Source organism: Rattus norvegicus, chromosome 4 (assembly GCF_021556685.1).
Source record: "Rattus norvegicus strain SHRSP/BbbUtx chromosome 4, alternate assembly SHRSP_T2T, whole genome shotgun sequence".
Taxonomy (NCBI): Eukaryota; Metazoa; Chordata; class Mammalia; order Rodentia; family Muridae; genus Rattus; species Rattus norvegicus.
The window spans coordinates 148,485,047-148,499,141 of record NC_141537.1 but is presented as its reverse complement, the minus strand read 5'-3'; the positions used below and the strand labels follow the sequence as shown (position 1 = coordinate 148,499,141).

The following is a 14,095-nucleotide window of genomic DNA, read 5'->3' as shown; positions in this document are numbered from 1 at the left end:
ACAGAGGAGAAAACCAAAGCTTATAGCAGAGCAGAATGGCCCTGCAGAGTATGGCAGCTATGTGGAGGAGCTCCCAGATGGGATCCTCATCCATCGCTCTTCTCATCTCTCAACTTAGAGCTGGTGCTTCCAACATGAGCTTCTTGGTGACCAATATATAGGTCACTTGTTACCTTCTGCAGAACTCACATTCCGCTTATGGGCTAGCTTCTCAACAGTTAACGTCTTACCTTTCCAGTTGACTTCGTACCCTTCCAGATGCAGAAGTAGCAGATGGTCCAAGCCGCCAGGAGACACAGTGCCAGCTCCCATCGGAGGTTCCCGATGTGTTCAATGCCATCAGATATAGCCAAGACCCGGCGTCTGTGGAGAGAGGGTGTGGAGTCACTGGCCATTGTGCTTCTACCTGAGGCAAAGCCAGGACAGTAGAGGAGCAGGGATAAGCTACCCTCCAATGCCTCCAACCTCCAATGCCCCCAACCTCCAACCCCAAGGATGGGCTGCCCTCTAATGCCCCACACTCCAGCTTCTGTCATTCACCAACTGTGAGATCCTGGATCGAGCTGGGAGCCTCTGAGAAAGACAAGACCGAGCCTGTATGTTTGTGGAACCACACTCTGGAAGAAAGTAAAAACATGTGGTACAATGGGCTTAGGAATCACCCCACCACGTGTGATGTATCTGGGAGAGTGTACCACTATGTAAATAATAGTCTGTGTTTTTAGAAGGTTACACATTGCAATCCTCCTGAACTCAGGGGTAGCCACAGGACTGCGGAACAGGACTGTGTTAAATCACAGAGAAACTTCTAGAGTCAGCTGTCCCCTTTTTCCTCCCTTTGCTGTGATTGTACAAGAGTGTCATGATGAGGTTTCTAGAAGCCCTGTTCCTAAGGGACTGCCCAAGACACAGTGCAAGCAGTACTAGAAGACTGTGGATTGCCTCACTCAGATTTCTGGAGTGCTTGCCACTGCCACATAACTCAACCCATCTTTGCTGCAGCAGGAAGCCACCGGAGGCTTCCTGGGAGAAGGGATGCAAGATCTGCACCCTGAAGGGAGGAGCAGAGACTGTTCTAGGCTGAGTGAAACCTCTAGAGCAGAGTGTGATGCATTGTGGGGACGAGGCGCAGGGCACAGAGGGCAGACAGAATGGTGGGAGGAGAAGACAGAGGAGGGATTCATGCCAAGGAGGAGGAGAACCCACGCTAATGGGGAAAGGTGCTTACACTAAGAGGACCTAGACTACAGAGCATGAGGATACCAGGTACTCTGGAAATACCTCCGCCATGGCCTTCTCCGAGAGCGCATCAATTCTTCAGAGCTGACACATGCCTGGCTCCCAGAGCCCACCCTGGGGTTGTGTTTCTTTAAAGTCAAACTTGCCACGCTCCATATTGTGTCCAACCATGGCACTAGCACAAACCCCCTCCACACTTGCTCCACGAACCCCATTCTGGCTGCCAAGCCACCCCCAGCAGACGGTGCCAGTCGCCTTCAGTGCTCTGAGAATGTCCCCGGAGAAAGGAACTCCCATCCCACCAAGCATGAAAGCCACCCTCAGTGTCTGCCTCCCTGGGAATCAGCTCGGGTCTGATTCTGCATTAATTACTCAATGACACCAATTAGCACTGGTCAGCAGGCTCCCCGTAGCCCCAGCCCCTGCTGGAGAAATCAGGCAGGCCCCCAAACAAAATCAGACTGTGGGCAGCCTCTGAGTTACTAGAAACCAGCTCATGGCTGGAAGAAACAGGAACAACCATGCTCAGCATACATCTCCTGGGGCCTACTATGTGCCAGGCACTCGCTACCTTACGTTCTGAAAATAGAAGGTCAGTATGTTCAACGAGGCTAAGCTGGACCAAAGAAGGGTGCAAGTTAAGTGAGGAGAAAGGAGTTGGCTAGCCAGGCTCAACAATGACCATAGTTCTTGCTTGGAGTGCTTTAGCAATCCTCAGCTTGAATTCATCTCACACCTCACAAAGACATGATGAGTCTTTAAAGACCGTAAAGAAAGTCTAGTGTGGAAACTGAGAAGTATCTTTGCCAAACAGAGCCTTGGGAGCACTGGACCATGGACTTCTTACTAAATGAAACACTTGGACTCCACAGAAGCAGGACTCTAGAAATGGGGAAGAGACTTACAATTGCTGCTCACTTGAGTCATTTTTAACTTTGCCTTTTTCTTGACAGGAATTGGGGGGGGGGGGATGAAATCTCCTCTACCTTCCTTTCCTGGGTCAGTTCCACTCACCCTTCAAACTACGTCTTACCTATAATTTCTTACAGGAAGCTTTCTGTAGCAGTCAGGAAGATTGAGTTTTGTCATAGTAGTTAATAATCATCCCCCAGAGATCTCAAAGGTAGAAACCAACAACATTCTTCCCTTGCTCATGTATAATGGTTCTTTTGAGGAGTTACTACAGGGATAAAATTTTCCCCCGAGAAATTTCACCACTCCCTAAATTGTACAGGGACTTTCAGGGTGCGGTGCCTCTTCTGTCCCCAATACTAAGACCCCAGTCACAGATACACATCTGTTGTCTTATAATTGCTACTCCAAACACCCCAAGGATAGCGCATTGGTTAGCCAGGAGGAACGATCTAGACAAGACCTTGGGTCCCTGTGCCATGGCACCCTCTGTATCCATCTATTCTAGGTTTGGGACAGCTCAGGACAAAACATATAGGTTACCTAGCTAGTAGGTGTGTGTGTGTGTGTGTGTGTGTGTGTGTGTGTGTGTGTGTGTGTGTGTATTCATATTGGTGGACCTATCTGTTGAACTGTGCATCTGAAGTCTAAAAATACACAGGGACAGGACGGAGAGAGGAAGGGGGGAACAGGCCTGCGAGGAGTGAGCTGGCTCCACTCTCTGGAAGCTGAGAGCCTCAGAGGCCTGAACAGCCAGCTCTGGCGCCCCCTCACTTAACCGAACCAACTTGTTTCCCAATTGAGAAGCAGCACACCAGAAGCCAAAGGGGATGAACTGCTCTTTTGTTCCATCAGACTCCATTTGAAAACACCTTCAAACTGTTTTCTTTGCATTGAACCAATGCCGTGTGTTACTCAGAAGGTTCTGGAGAGAAGCTGGGCTCCATCGATGGGGTTTCTCAGCTCACTAGGCTAGAGGGATGATTTGAAACCCACAGGGGTAGCTTTTGAGAGCATGGGGGCTGGGGCACTCCACAGCAGAGACTCGGGGAAGGCACAGCTCTTCCTGGGAAAAAGCTTTCTGAATGGCCCTCCCCCATGAAGCACTGGGGCATAAGAGGCAGCTGAGTGAGGAAGAGTTCGCTGCCAACACGCTGGCCGGCAAGGACCCAGGACCGGACCTCTGGACGTTGTGCCCAGAGCGGACACACTCAGTACTCAGGACTAGCCAGAGCTGCTCGGGGAGATGAGTGTGTGCAAGTCACAGCAGTCGAGCACTCTGCACTGGTTTGGAGCATATCCAGAGAGCACCTTTTAGCATATTTCTGGAGACCTCCCCCTGGAGGCTGACAGCCTGGAGGGCCAGGGCCAGGTGTCTCCAGCCCTTGACACATACCAAACAGCTAGGCTCAAGGCCAGCTCTGTTTCCCGCCATCCGTTCCACCTTGGCTGGGGAACATCACCTCCCGGAGTCTCAGCTTCCTCATCTGTAAGAAGGAATCAATGGCACCTCCCTCCACAGGCTGCCCGGGCATGGAAGCATCTAACTCATCCCAGGAGCCTTGAGGCAGGGATACATATTACTGTTTCGAGATGGGGAAACTGAGGTACAGCCCAGTCAAGGAGCTTGGTAGAGTCACATCAGCAAATGATGGATCTTAGGTGGAAATCTCAAAGCCTCCATTCTAGCCATTGGGTCTCCCAGAACCCCAAAGTCACGACTGCATTCCCTCCAGCTTTACTCATAACAGACTAGAGCTGTCTCACATACCTCTGCACAGTAAAGAAGAGGAGTACTAAGAGACTAATACTACTTCATGGATTGCTATATCCAAGTGCTTACTGAGCACCATTGAGATGGTGGCTGCTGTGGCAAATTAGAGGTTCCATAAGAGCTCAGGACCCGGTGGAAAATGGAGACAAGGAAACTGCCCATCATGGGAAGAAGAGAACAGCAAAGCCTCAAGTCACAGTGGGACACTATCACGAGTGTCAACACCAGTATCAGAATGTGAGGGTCATTGGGGTGTATCAAAAGGTAGGAAGGACATTAGCAAAAAAAAAAAAAGGCAGAGAGAGAGAGGGGGCAAGAAGTGAACCCAGAGCAAAAGCTGGAGGCTAGCAATGGTGCAGTGGGGTATGGGTGCCCAGTGCAGAAGCAGAGGTGCTGGTGAGGTGGAGGGCGAGCCTTGCAGAATATGGGGCCGCATCTCTGCACCTTACAAGGGTGGTGGAAGAGTCTAAAGAGGGGTGATACCTTGTCAGGACAGACGGATACCTCTGGAGACCCAGCTTCCCCTGTATCAGGAAGAATTGATTGTAAAGCTGGGGCATTGTTGGGGTACCCAGTGCAGAAGATTTTGCTTTAGTTAGGTTAGTTCAGGTTAGTTTAGTTAGGTTAGGTTAGTTTAGTTAGGAAAAGGTTAGGATCAAGGTAGGAAGTGTCAGTAGGGAAGGACGGATGAGTTTGACAGTGGCAGAGGCAAAAGGTGACTGCCTGAAAGAACAGGGCCGTGGACACCTCAGAGGTGGCCAGGTCCAGAGAAACAACAAAGAGGCTAGCGAGGCAAACAGGAAAGAAGTGGGTTGATACCATACCTTAAGACAAGATGGCATCCTAGTTTGCTTTCTATTTCTGTTATAAAACACTATGACCAAAAGCAACTTGGGGAGGAAAGGGTTTATTTCATCTTAAGCTTATAGTCGACCATGGAGGGAAGTCAGAGCAGGAACCTAACTAGAACAGGAACTGACGCAGAGGCCATGGGGGAATGCTGCTTCCTGGCTTGCTCCTCAAGGCTTTTTTATACCACCCAGGATTACCTGCCCAGGGGGGCACCAATCACAATGAGCTAGGCCTTTCCACATTAATCATCCATCAAGAAGATGCCCCACAGAAATTGCTTAGAGGCCAGTAGATGGGGTCATTTTTCCAAATGAGGTTCCCCCCCCCCTTTTTCCTGATAACTCTAGGCTATGTCATGTTGACAAAACTCTAAGCAGCTCAGGGGACTCAAGGTGGGACACTCAGTGACTTAAAGGCCTGGAGCCCACTGGGTCTCTGGATCCAAAGCTTAGAAAACAGAAATAGGGTGAAGAGTCATACCTAAACCTTGGTTCGGGGGCTTTCAGAAAGAACTGGAAATGGGAGATCATCTGTCTCCTCATCCAGAATCTCCAGTCCAGGGCACAGAGAGGGAAAAGCCCTTAAGGAGGCAAAGGCGGGGCAGAGAGGCAGGGCAGCATGGGAGAAGAGCGCCATCCAAGACAAACAAGAGGTAATACGGGTACAAGTGACTGATCTCCCCACCATCAAGGGAGAGAGCCTCCCTGTGCAGGGGAGACCTGTGGGGAGGGGAGAGCTCAGCCAGGTGGGTATTTCAGGGAGTGAAGTTCTTGGGTCAGAGGAGTGAATGGGTTAAAGAGACACAGTGGATAAGAGCTGTCAAGGGAAAGGCCAAGAGGGAGGGCAGAGTTCCAGACATAAGAGGACAAGGACATGAGGGGAGGGATGGGAAGGAACTCTCCACAGAGAAAGGAGTACTGGTAGAAAGCAAACCCCAGGCACACAATGTGCCTCCCTATTAGGAGACTGAGAGAATGAACAGAAGCTGACATTGGAGGGGACTGTGATAGGCGCTAAGGGAAGGGGCACCCAGCTCACTCTGTTTCATCTTCATAGCAAACTACTGCCAGGAAGTTAGTTCCAGCACCTCTATGTCCACAGGGCATTGATTCTTGACCCTGCTGATGCCAAGTCCTTCTGTATAGCAGGATGAAATACTTGCACAGAACCTGGTGTATCCTGCTGTGTGGACTAAACATCTTGGAAGTACTTAGAACACCCACCCCCCAGTACTTGTCACACAGATGATCTGTCTGGGGACTAATGACCAGGAGAAAATTCTGAATGGATGCACTTTCCCCCCTGAGTATTTTCAGTCCGTGCTTGGTTGAAACCTGAGATACAGAACCCAGATACGGAGTACTGACTGTTCATCCATGAATGGTGAGACAGAGGCCCAGGCTGGTGAAGCAATTGTCCAAGGTGGGATTGTGGGATTGGAGCCCAGTTCTTTAGCTGACACCAGCTGCTTGGTGGAGACCTACCAAGGGGAAGTCTTGGGTTTCGAACCTCTGTCTCTGAGGGCCCAAGGGAAGTATCTGGAGTCTGCGATGGGTCCTCCAGCCTTCTCCTTTCCCTCTAGAAGGTTCACCTATCCCGTGTGCTGGCCCTGCTCTGGGCAGAGGCAACAACCTCTCAGAATGAGGTGGTTCTGATCATAGGCTGCTGAGTTAAAGACTAGCACTGGCCCTCAAACCCCCGGTCCCCTTCCTTTGTCCCTTCCATTAGAATCTAAGAGAGCCTTGCAAAGAATAGCTCCCACCCTCCCCTGGGATGCCTCATCTTCATGTCCTGCACGAAGCCTGCAAACAGATCACCTTTCTTTAACCTGCCATGTGGGTTGGCAGGGATGTGGAGACGGCCCCAAAAGCTGGCGCAGAGGGGCTAGTCTATAAATAGCTGTGCTGGTCTCCCAAAGCAACCAACTCCAACAACAACAACAACAAAAAAAGGCCCATCACCAAAACAAGTGTGCTTTCCTGGCCCTACAGGAGAGCCAGGGCCACCTCCTGGAATCTTCTGCCCAGATTCTACTTAGAATTTTCTCATCTCTTCAACTCTTCCCTTACCTGGGGGGCTCCTAGAGTGTCCCCAGTTCAGACCCCCCAACCAAGCTGGAATCGAGAGTGAGGAACCCCACTTCATGTCAATTCCTTGTCTTGGGGGTAGCCAGATCAGAACTGCATCTTGTAGGTGAGACTTCAAACCCAAAGAATCCAAGGAAGGTGCTCAGAGAAGGAACTTGGTGAGAACGATCTGGGGCTGCCTCTAGTTTCTTGTCTCTGTAGAACCTTCTGGATAGCTTAACAACTCTCTCATCAGTCCCCTGCTCATGTCTACTCTCTTGTTTGCTCTTCAGGAACCTCCTTCTCAATCCTCCCACAAGCCGACAAAGTTTTACCCACCCTGCACACTCCAGTTCAGACTGTACAGACCACAAGTCTCCGTGTTCCAGTCCCAACAGCAGGGCCATCCACATGTGGTGCAGACACCTCACTGTACGCCAGGATCTCTGAGGCTTAAGCTATGCAAGCTGCACTGTGGAGGGCAGACACTCGAGGCATTGCAAGACATCCATCGCCATCCCAGACACCAGCTCTGCCCCTGCAGTGTGAGCAGAGCCAGGAGCAATCTGCAAGTGAGAGAGTGTGGCTCTCCTCCAGTGAACCTTTATTTACAGAGACAAGGACTTGGCCAGGAGTTTGCTGACCCCCGTGACTTCTTCAAGACACTGAGTTCTCAGCCCACAGTGGAACCTCATTCAGGAAAACCTGCCCACTCCAGACTTCCCTAGGAATTCTCTTAGAAGCCTGAAACAAACACCCTAATAGCTCTGTCGGACCTGGCACTCCATAACTGTCTTCACAGACATCCTTCAGGAAGATGTGGAGCAAAAAACCATAGTGACAGCCACTCCACATGCGAAAGGCAGAAACTGACAAACAGCACCAGAAACAATAGAGTCTCATACATTGTAAAGATGTAGCATAGGTTGGAAGCCCTGGGGAGCAGCTTGGTTCTTTTATAAAAGTTAGATGCAAAAAAACAAAAACAAAACGAACAAACAAACAAACAAAAAAACCCAAAGCAACAACAACAAAACCCTAATGACCGATAAGCTGGTGAGGTGGCTCAGCAGGTCAAGTATTTGCCCCGTGAGTTCAATCTCTGGCACCTGTGATGTGCAGAGAGAACTGACTTTTGAAAGCTGCTCTTTGACTTTTGTACATACATGACCATAGTTTCACACGTGGTGCGTGCACGCACCTGTGCGCTCACACACATACACTAACAGGAAGAACAAAAATTTAAGTTAAAAATAATCTACCCAGCAATCCCGCTCCTGAGTACATATAGCCCCCAAAAGTAACAAGTACAGGTTCAACCCCAAACACACACATGAATGTTCTCAACGGCATTTAATCCTCAGAGCCCCTAGGAGAAGCCACTCAAACATCTGTCAGCCATGGATGCCAACAGGACAGGCAGTGTTATTACTTTTAAAAAAGAGAGAGAGATGAAGTGTAGGATGAGGATTCCCAACCCCAAACCCAAGTGCTCCCAAAGCAGAAAGCTTTTGTGTGGCAATTTGACATTGTAAGTAGAAAACTCCAGCTCACAGTAAAACCCAGACACACTGGGAGTACTGTATAAAGTTACCTTCACTCTCCTGTATGAGCTGAGCATGAAACATAAATGATTTTGCTTTTAAACTTGGTATGAATATCTCAAAAGCTAGGGAAGAAAACCAGGTCCGAAACACTTCTGACCCTAAGCAGTGTAGATCAGGGACGCCCTGAGTCAAGCTGTCGTTTCAGGGCCGACCCTTGAAACCATTAGATGAAAGAAGCCAATAACCAAAGACCCAGTTCCGTTTATATACTCAGTCTAGATGAGGCAAATCCACGGAGGCAAAGCAGATGAGAAGTGGCTTGGAGGTAGGAGGAGACACATATTAGACAGTGGAAGTTAATTTGGGAGATGGGAGTGGTCTAAAACTGTGTTATGATGCTGCCCACTGTAAGTTTATACAAGACAACTGAGCTGTATGCTTAAAATGGTCTCATCTTACAGGTAAAGTGTACCTCAATAAATCTACTAAACACCTGTTCACAAGGAAGCGCCCACCCAGCATGTTTTTCCTTTCCAGGGTACGTGGTTGTTCCCAGCTTCAGTTACTGATGGTCTGCCATATTCTGGAAATATTGAATGGGAAATCTCAGAAATAAACAATTTCTAAGTCTTAAATGGCACATCATTCTGAGTGGCAATGACAAAGTCTCTCACTATGCTGCTACATCCTGCCCAAGACATGAGCTGCCCCTTTGACCGGAGTCTCCACAGTCTATATGCTACCACCTTAGCAGCTTTCCTTAATTTACTTAATGAGAACCACAAAGTGCAAGAATGGGGATTTGGTGACTTTGTCACAGTGGTATTTTTAGTTATTACTGTTAATCACTGTTGGAAATTTATCAATTAACCACAACCACAGGTGTGTATATGTAAGAATCTGGATGGTTTACATTTCCTGTGGCTTTCAGAACTCTGATTTCAAGCACAAGACTAGGGGGCCACTGTAATTCTGCATTGTGCATGGCGCGGACAGAAACCAGGACACTTAGCCTATCATTTGGTTTTATAATCATTGTTCAGAGAAAGTTCGGGTTCCACAGGTGTTTAACTGGCTGGTTTGAATGAGAATGTTGTTCATACACTTAAAAACTGAAATTGTAGAAAGTCAGCCCCCAGTTGGTGGCACTATTTGGGGAAGTTTAGGAAGTGTAGCCTCTTTGAAGCAGTTACATCACTGGGGGTGGGCTTTGAGGTCTTAGAAACCCACTCCATTCCCAGTGTGCATACTTCCTGATTATGGTCAAGAGGTAAACTCTCAGCTTCTGGCTCTAGCCACCATGCCACTTGCTGAAGTGCCTCCGCTCCCTAACAGACGCCTACCCTCTGGAATCATAATCCCAGTGAACCCCTTCGGTCTATAAGTTGCCTTGCTCAAGGTTGTTTTTATCATAGTAGTAGGATGGTAGCTAATTCATTTGCCCATGATCACAAAACTGATGGGTGGCACAGCCTGGCTTTGAACTCTAGTCTCCCACAGTCTGTCAAACACCTCTTCTCTTCCACCCTCTATAGCTGCATGATGTGACCAGAGGAGTGGGAGGAAGAAGACAGGGACAGCGAGTCTAGAAGAGACAGCAAGGACAAAGAGACAGGTGCCCAAAGCGCCTCCTCTGTGGGAGGAGTGGACAGAGTTCAACAGACCAGGACAGGTACACCCAGGAGAAGCAGAGGGCTGCTTAGCTGCTGGTGACTCATTGAAACTTCACAATGCAATCTGTCCTCATCCACAGGTCCTCAGCATCAGGTGTTTGTCTAGCACCAGCATCCTGCCTTCCTACCTTTTCAGTTGGACTCAGGGAGCTCAGAGGCACTGTCCAAGCCACGGCCATCCCTATAATTGCTCTGCACTAGTGAGCAATTGTGAGCCCAGGGACACTCAGGTCCTGTGCCCCACTCATCCACAGAGGTGAGGCTTTCCATAGGTAGAGGCTGGCTGAGAGTCACAGTTGTAGCAGCCAGACAGTAGTCCAGGGACACACAGGCAACGGCAGTGAAGAGTGGGTCTGCCAGAGGCCACCACTGTCCTGTTCCTTCAGGCCTTTGAGAAGTAAACAGAAAGTGAGTGTGGGTGGGGGAAGGCTGCAGGAGTAACAGGAGCAGATGGTCCAAGGGACAAGAGAGAGCATTCTCCGTACCCTTCACTGGGGTGAAGAGAATACCCACGACAGTTCAAAGTGAGGGTTAGAAACTGTTCCATGGACAATGGGCTGTACTTAAGAAACCCACCTGGCAGTTGGAAACACCCAGAGTGAAAGGAGTGCTGGACACAGTGAACTGAGCATCCTGGAGCCGCAACACAGCATACTGTGAGTGATGGTCATTTATCCCTGAGACTGCAGGCTGACTACAAGCAAGATATGTTTAACTGAGGAACAAACCCCAGTCCCCAAGTCAAAGCCCGGTTTATGAGTGTTCACCATTTCCACACACTGTGAAGGTGAACATGGCGAGTGAAACAGTCATGAAGCCAGACATCATGCTACTGAGGAAGAGCCTGAGAATCTGAATTACTTCCTGTAGGTCAATGAAGGAGTTTTGGGTTGTCCCAGGTTTGGGGATCCCTCTCTATCCTGGATGTTGTTCATCTGCCAACTCAGTGGGAAGATGGTAGAGCACAGGGGAAACAGAGGTGTGTGTGTGTGAGTGTGTGTGTGTGTGGTGTGTGTATGTGTGTGTGGTGTGTGTATGTGTGTGTGGTGTGTATGTGTGGTGTGTGTGTGTAGTGTGTGTGTCTGTGTGGTGTGAGTGTATGTGTGTGTGTGTGGTATGTGTCTTTGTGATGTGTGTCTATGTGGTGTGTGTCTGTGTGTGTGTGTGGTGTGGGGGGTGTGTATGTGTGTGGGGTGTGTGTCTGTGTGGTGTGTGTGTCTGTGTGTGTGGTGTGTGTGTTTGTATATGTGTGTGGTGTGTGTGTTTGTGTGTGTGGTGTGTGTGTGTCTGTGTGTGGTGTGGGGGTGTGTGTATGTGTGTGGGGTGTGTGTCTGTGTGGTGTGTGTGTCTGTGTGTGTGTGGTGTGTGTGTTTGTATATGTGTGTGGTGTGTGTGTTTGTGTGTGTGGTGTGTGTGTGTCTGTGTGTGTGTGTGAATTCACACGTGCGAATCTGGACAGCGTAATATGCTCTTATAACTCTGTTAAAAACAATCTGAAATTATGAAGAGTTAGGCATTTCGAAGCCACTCCACTCCTGTCCCTGAATTAAAATCATTTTATTCACTGCCACCAGTGAGAGGACCACAGAGAACATGTCAGAGCCAGCATCGATTCTTCAGCTCCCATTCTCTCAACAGGTAGCAGACTAGATCAGTATCACATTCAACATCTGCCCCAGCCTGACAGAAATCACGTTTTCTAAAACAAGGTTCAAGCCACTTTCTAAATGATCCTCTTAAGAGTGAAGGGCACACCACAAACGCCAGATGCCTTTATTCGGTACATATGCTAGAGCCTTCTGCGAGTTTTCTCCAGCCTCCCTCCCCTTCCTTTTTCCTATCAGGAACATGCCCTATCTAGTGACAGTCTTCCAGGGATGGCTGTGGGCACTGGGATTTTGGCAGAGGGCTGCTACTGGGACTGTGGGAATCACATGCCAGTGGATGCTGTAGCCGAGAAACAGGAAAGCTGACACTGTTTCAGGGCAGGAGAGAAGAGTGAGCAATCACAGGAGGATGCAGGTAGGCATCAGAGGCACAGCTCTGGCTCACCCTGAGAGGTACCTCAACAAGCCCCTTAACCTCTGACTTCCCAATCCCCATGATGTGCAGGGCAGATAGTCAGCCTTGCAACCCATTGTCTGCACAGGTGGGTGGAAGGAACAAGCCTATGCAACTCTGTGTAATGGCAGGACACACAATAGGGGAGATCTGAAAGTGACCCCCCTTCCCTCACTGTAGCCATCAGGATGCAACAGGGGACCTATGCACAACTGGTTCCTTCCCATTATATAGTGTCGGTTAAAATTGCCAGTACCTTCCTAGCTAATTTCAGACGTGAGTATTTTTGTCTGAATGGTTACAAATGTCAGGCAAGAGTAGACCCTAACTATGAAGAATTCTATTAAGGCCAATTTCTATTGCTGTTCCACAGAAGCTGGACAGCAGATATAAGTAATTAGCCCAAGGCAACAGCACAGTGATTCTTGACGCTAGCCTCCCAAGGCCCAAGCCTCTGGCTCCCCACATTACATCACAGCATTGAACAGCTTTTCACAACTATCTGTGCAAACAATGCCTGACCCTCAGTGGGGCTTTCGGTGAGGGGCTCAGACCATGTCAGAACACAGAGAGGTCCTTCCTGAGATAGGGCTCTGGGTCAGGAGACAACGCTGGCGGGGATGGCTTAAGGCAGACAACTCCATATGGTACACAAGAACAAATAAAGTCCCCTTTGGGCCTTCTCTACTCCTCAAATGCCACTGGCAGTAGATTGGAGGGCTGGTTCCACTTGGCGCTTTGCAGGGAACACCAGGGAGGTTTTATGTATATGAGGAAACCAGAGCAGTAGATCGGGACCTGATTCAGTTTCAGCAGCACAGGATCCCAGGGGCAGGCAGAGAATGAATTGTTAGTGGTGTGCTCTCTTAGGGGGTGGGGGGGGGCAATATGTGATTTACAATATAGTATAGAAACACAGAATACACTATATTTTAGTTGCTAAAACTCCATTTGCCAGTGATGTAACCGGTTAAATATTCAACAGTTAGAATAAAGAGGTCACAACCCTGCTGGGACAACAAAGAAGCATTGTAGTTAGTGTTGGCAAGTGTCTTGACCCCTTCTCTGTTCTTCTTAGCTGTGTTCAAGTCAAGGGTCTGCAGTGCCTCAGTGAGGGGACAATAACAAGCAGAACCCTCATGCAGATGAGATCCACTGCATATGCACAGCCTGTAGCAGCAGAAACCAAGTGCTCAGGGGTAGGAGTGGATGATGGACTCGCTTTGGGGTTCAAGTCCATGAGCTGAGGTAATACCCTTGTGTTGGTAAAAGGGAAGATGGAAATCTGACTTCTGCCCACCTCTTAGGGCTGACTGTGGAGTTAAATGAGTTAATATTAACAAGAACGAGCCAATAAGTAAGGTTAACAAGATGGGTTTCTCACACAAGCAAAGAGAATCATCAAGATTGCCATCTCATTCACTGATACCGTGACTCCTGCCTTTATTGTAACAGCTCTGATAGTTGTAACTTGAAAACTCAAATACTATGAGAGAGCACAGACCAGAGAAGCAAAACCCTGTTACTACCTACTTTTCCTTTTTCCATGTACTATTACTGGGTAGCCTGTGGATAAATGACATCAGATGTACCCTCCCAGACATGTCCATGGGGTTAAGGGTATGTGTAGTTTCAAGTATCCATAAATACAGGTAAAGTACACTCTAATCTGAAAACTTAAAATCTGAAATGCTCTAAAATCTTAAATTCCCCCCCGTGTGTGTTGGTGTATGTGTGTATGTATAAATGTATATACATATGTGTAGATACATGAGCCATGTGTATATGTTATCCTCATGTGTGTGCAGGAACTCATGAGTGTATGTTTGCATGTATATGGAGGCCATAGGTGATGTCAGGTGTCTTCCTTGATCATTCTCCAGTTTAACTACAGAGGCAGGGTCTCTGGTGAAACCCAGAGCTCACCAACTGAGTATAGCTACGCTGCTTGCTCAGAGACCTCCTGTCTTA

At 48.7% G+C, this 14,095-nt stretch overlaps 1 protein-coding gene across 1 annotated transcript in view; it reads right to left on the bottom strand.

The window, feature by feature from the left end:
* The window catches only part of Slc6a11 (solute carrier family 6 member 11), a 115,721-nt gene that overhangs the window by 83,338 nt on the left and 18,288 nt on the right, over window positions 1-14,095 (bottom strand). The window contains exon 5 of the mRNA NM_024372.2: window positions 231-363. Within this exon, the coding sequence (NP_077348.1) occupies window positions 231-363 (133 nt within the window). The remainder of the gene's footprint in view (window positions 1-230; window positions 364-14,095) is intronic.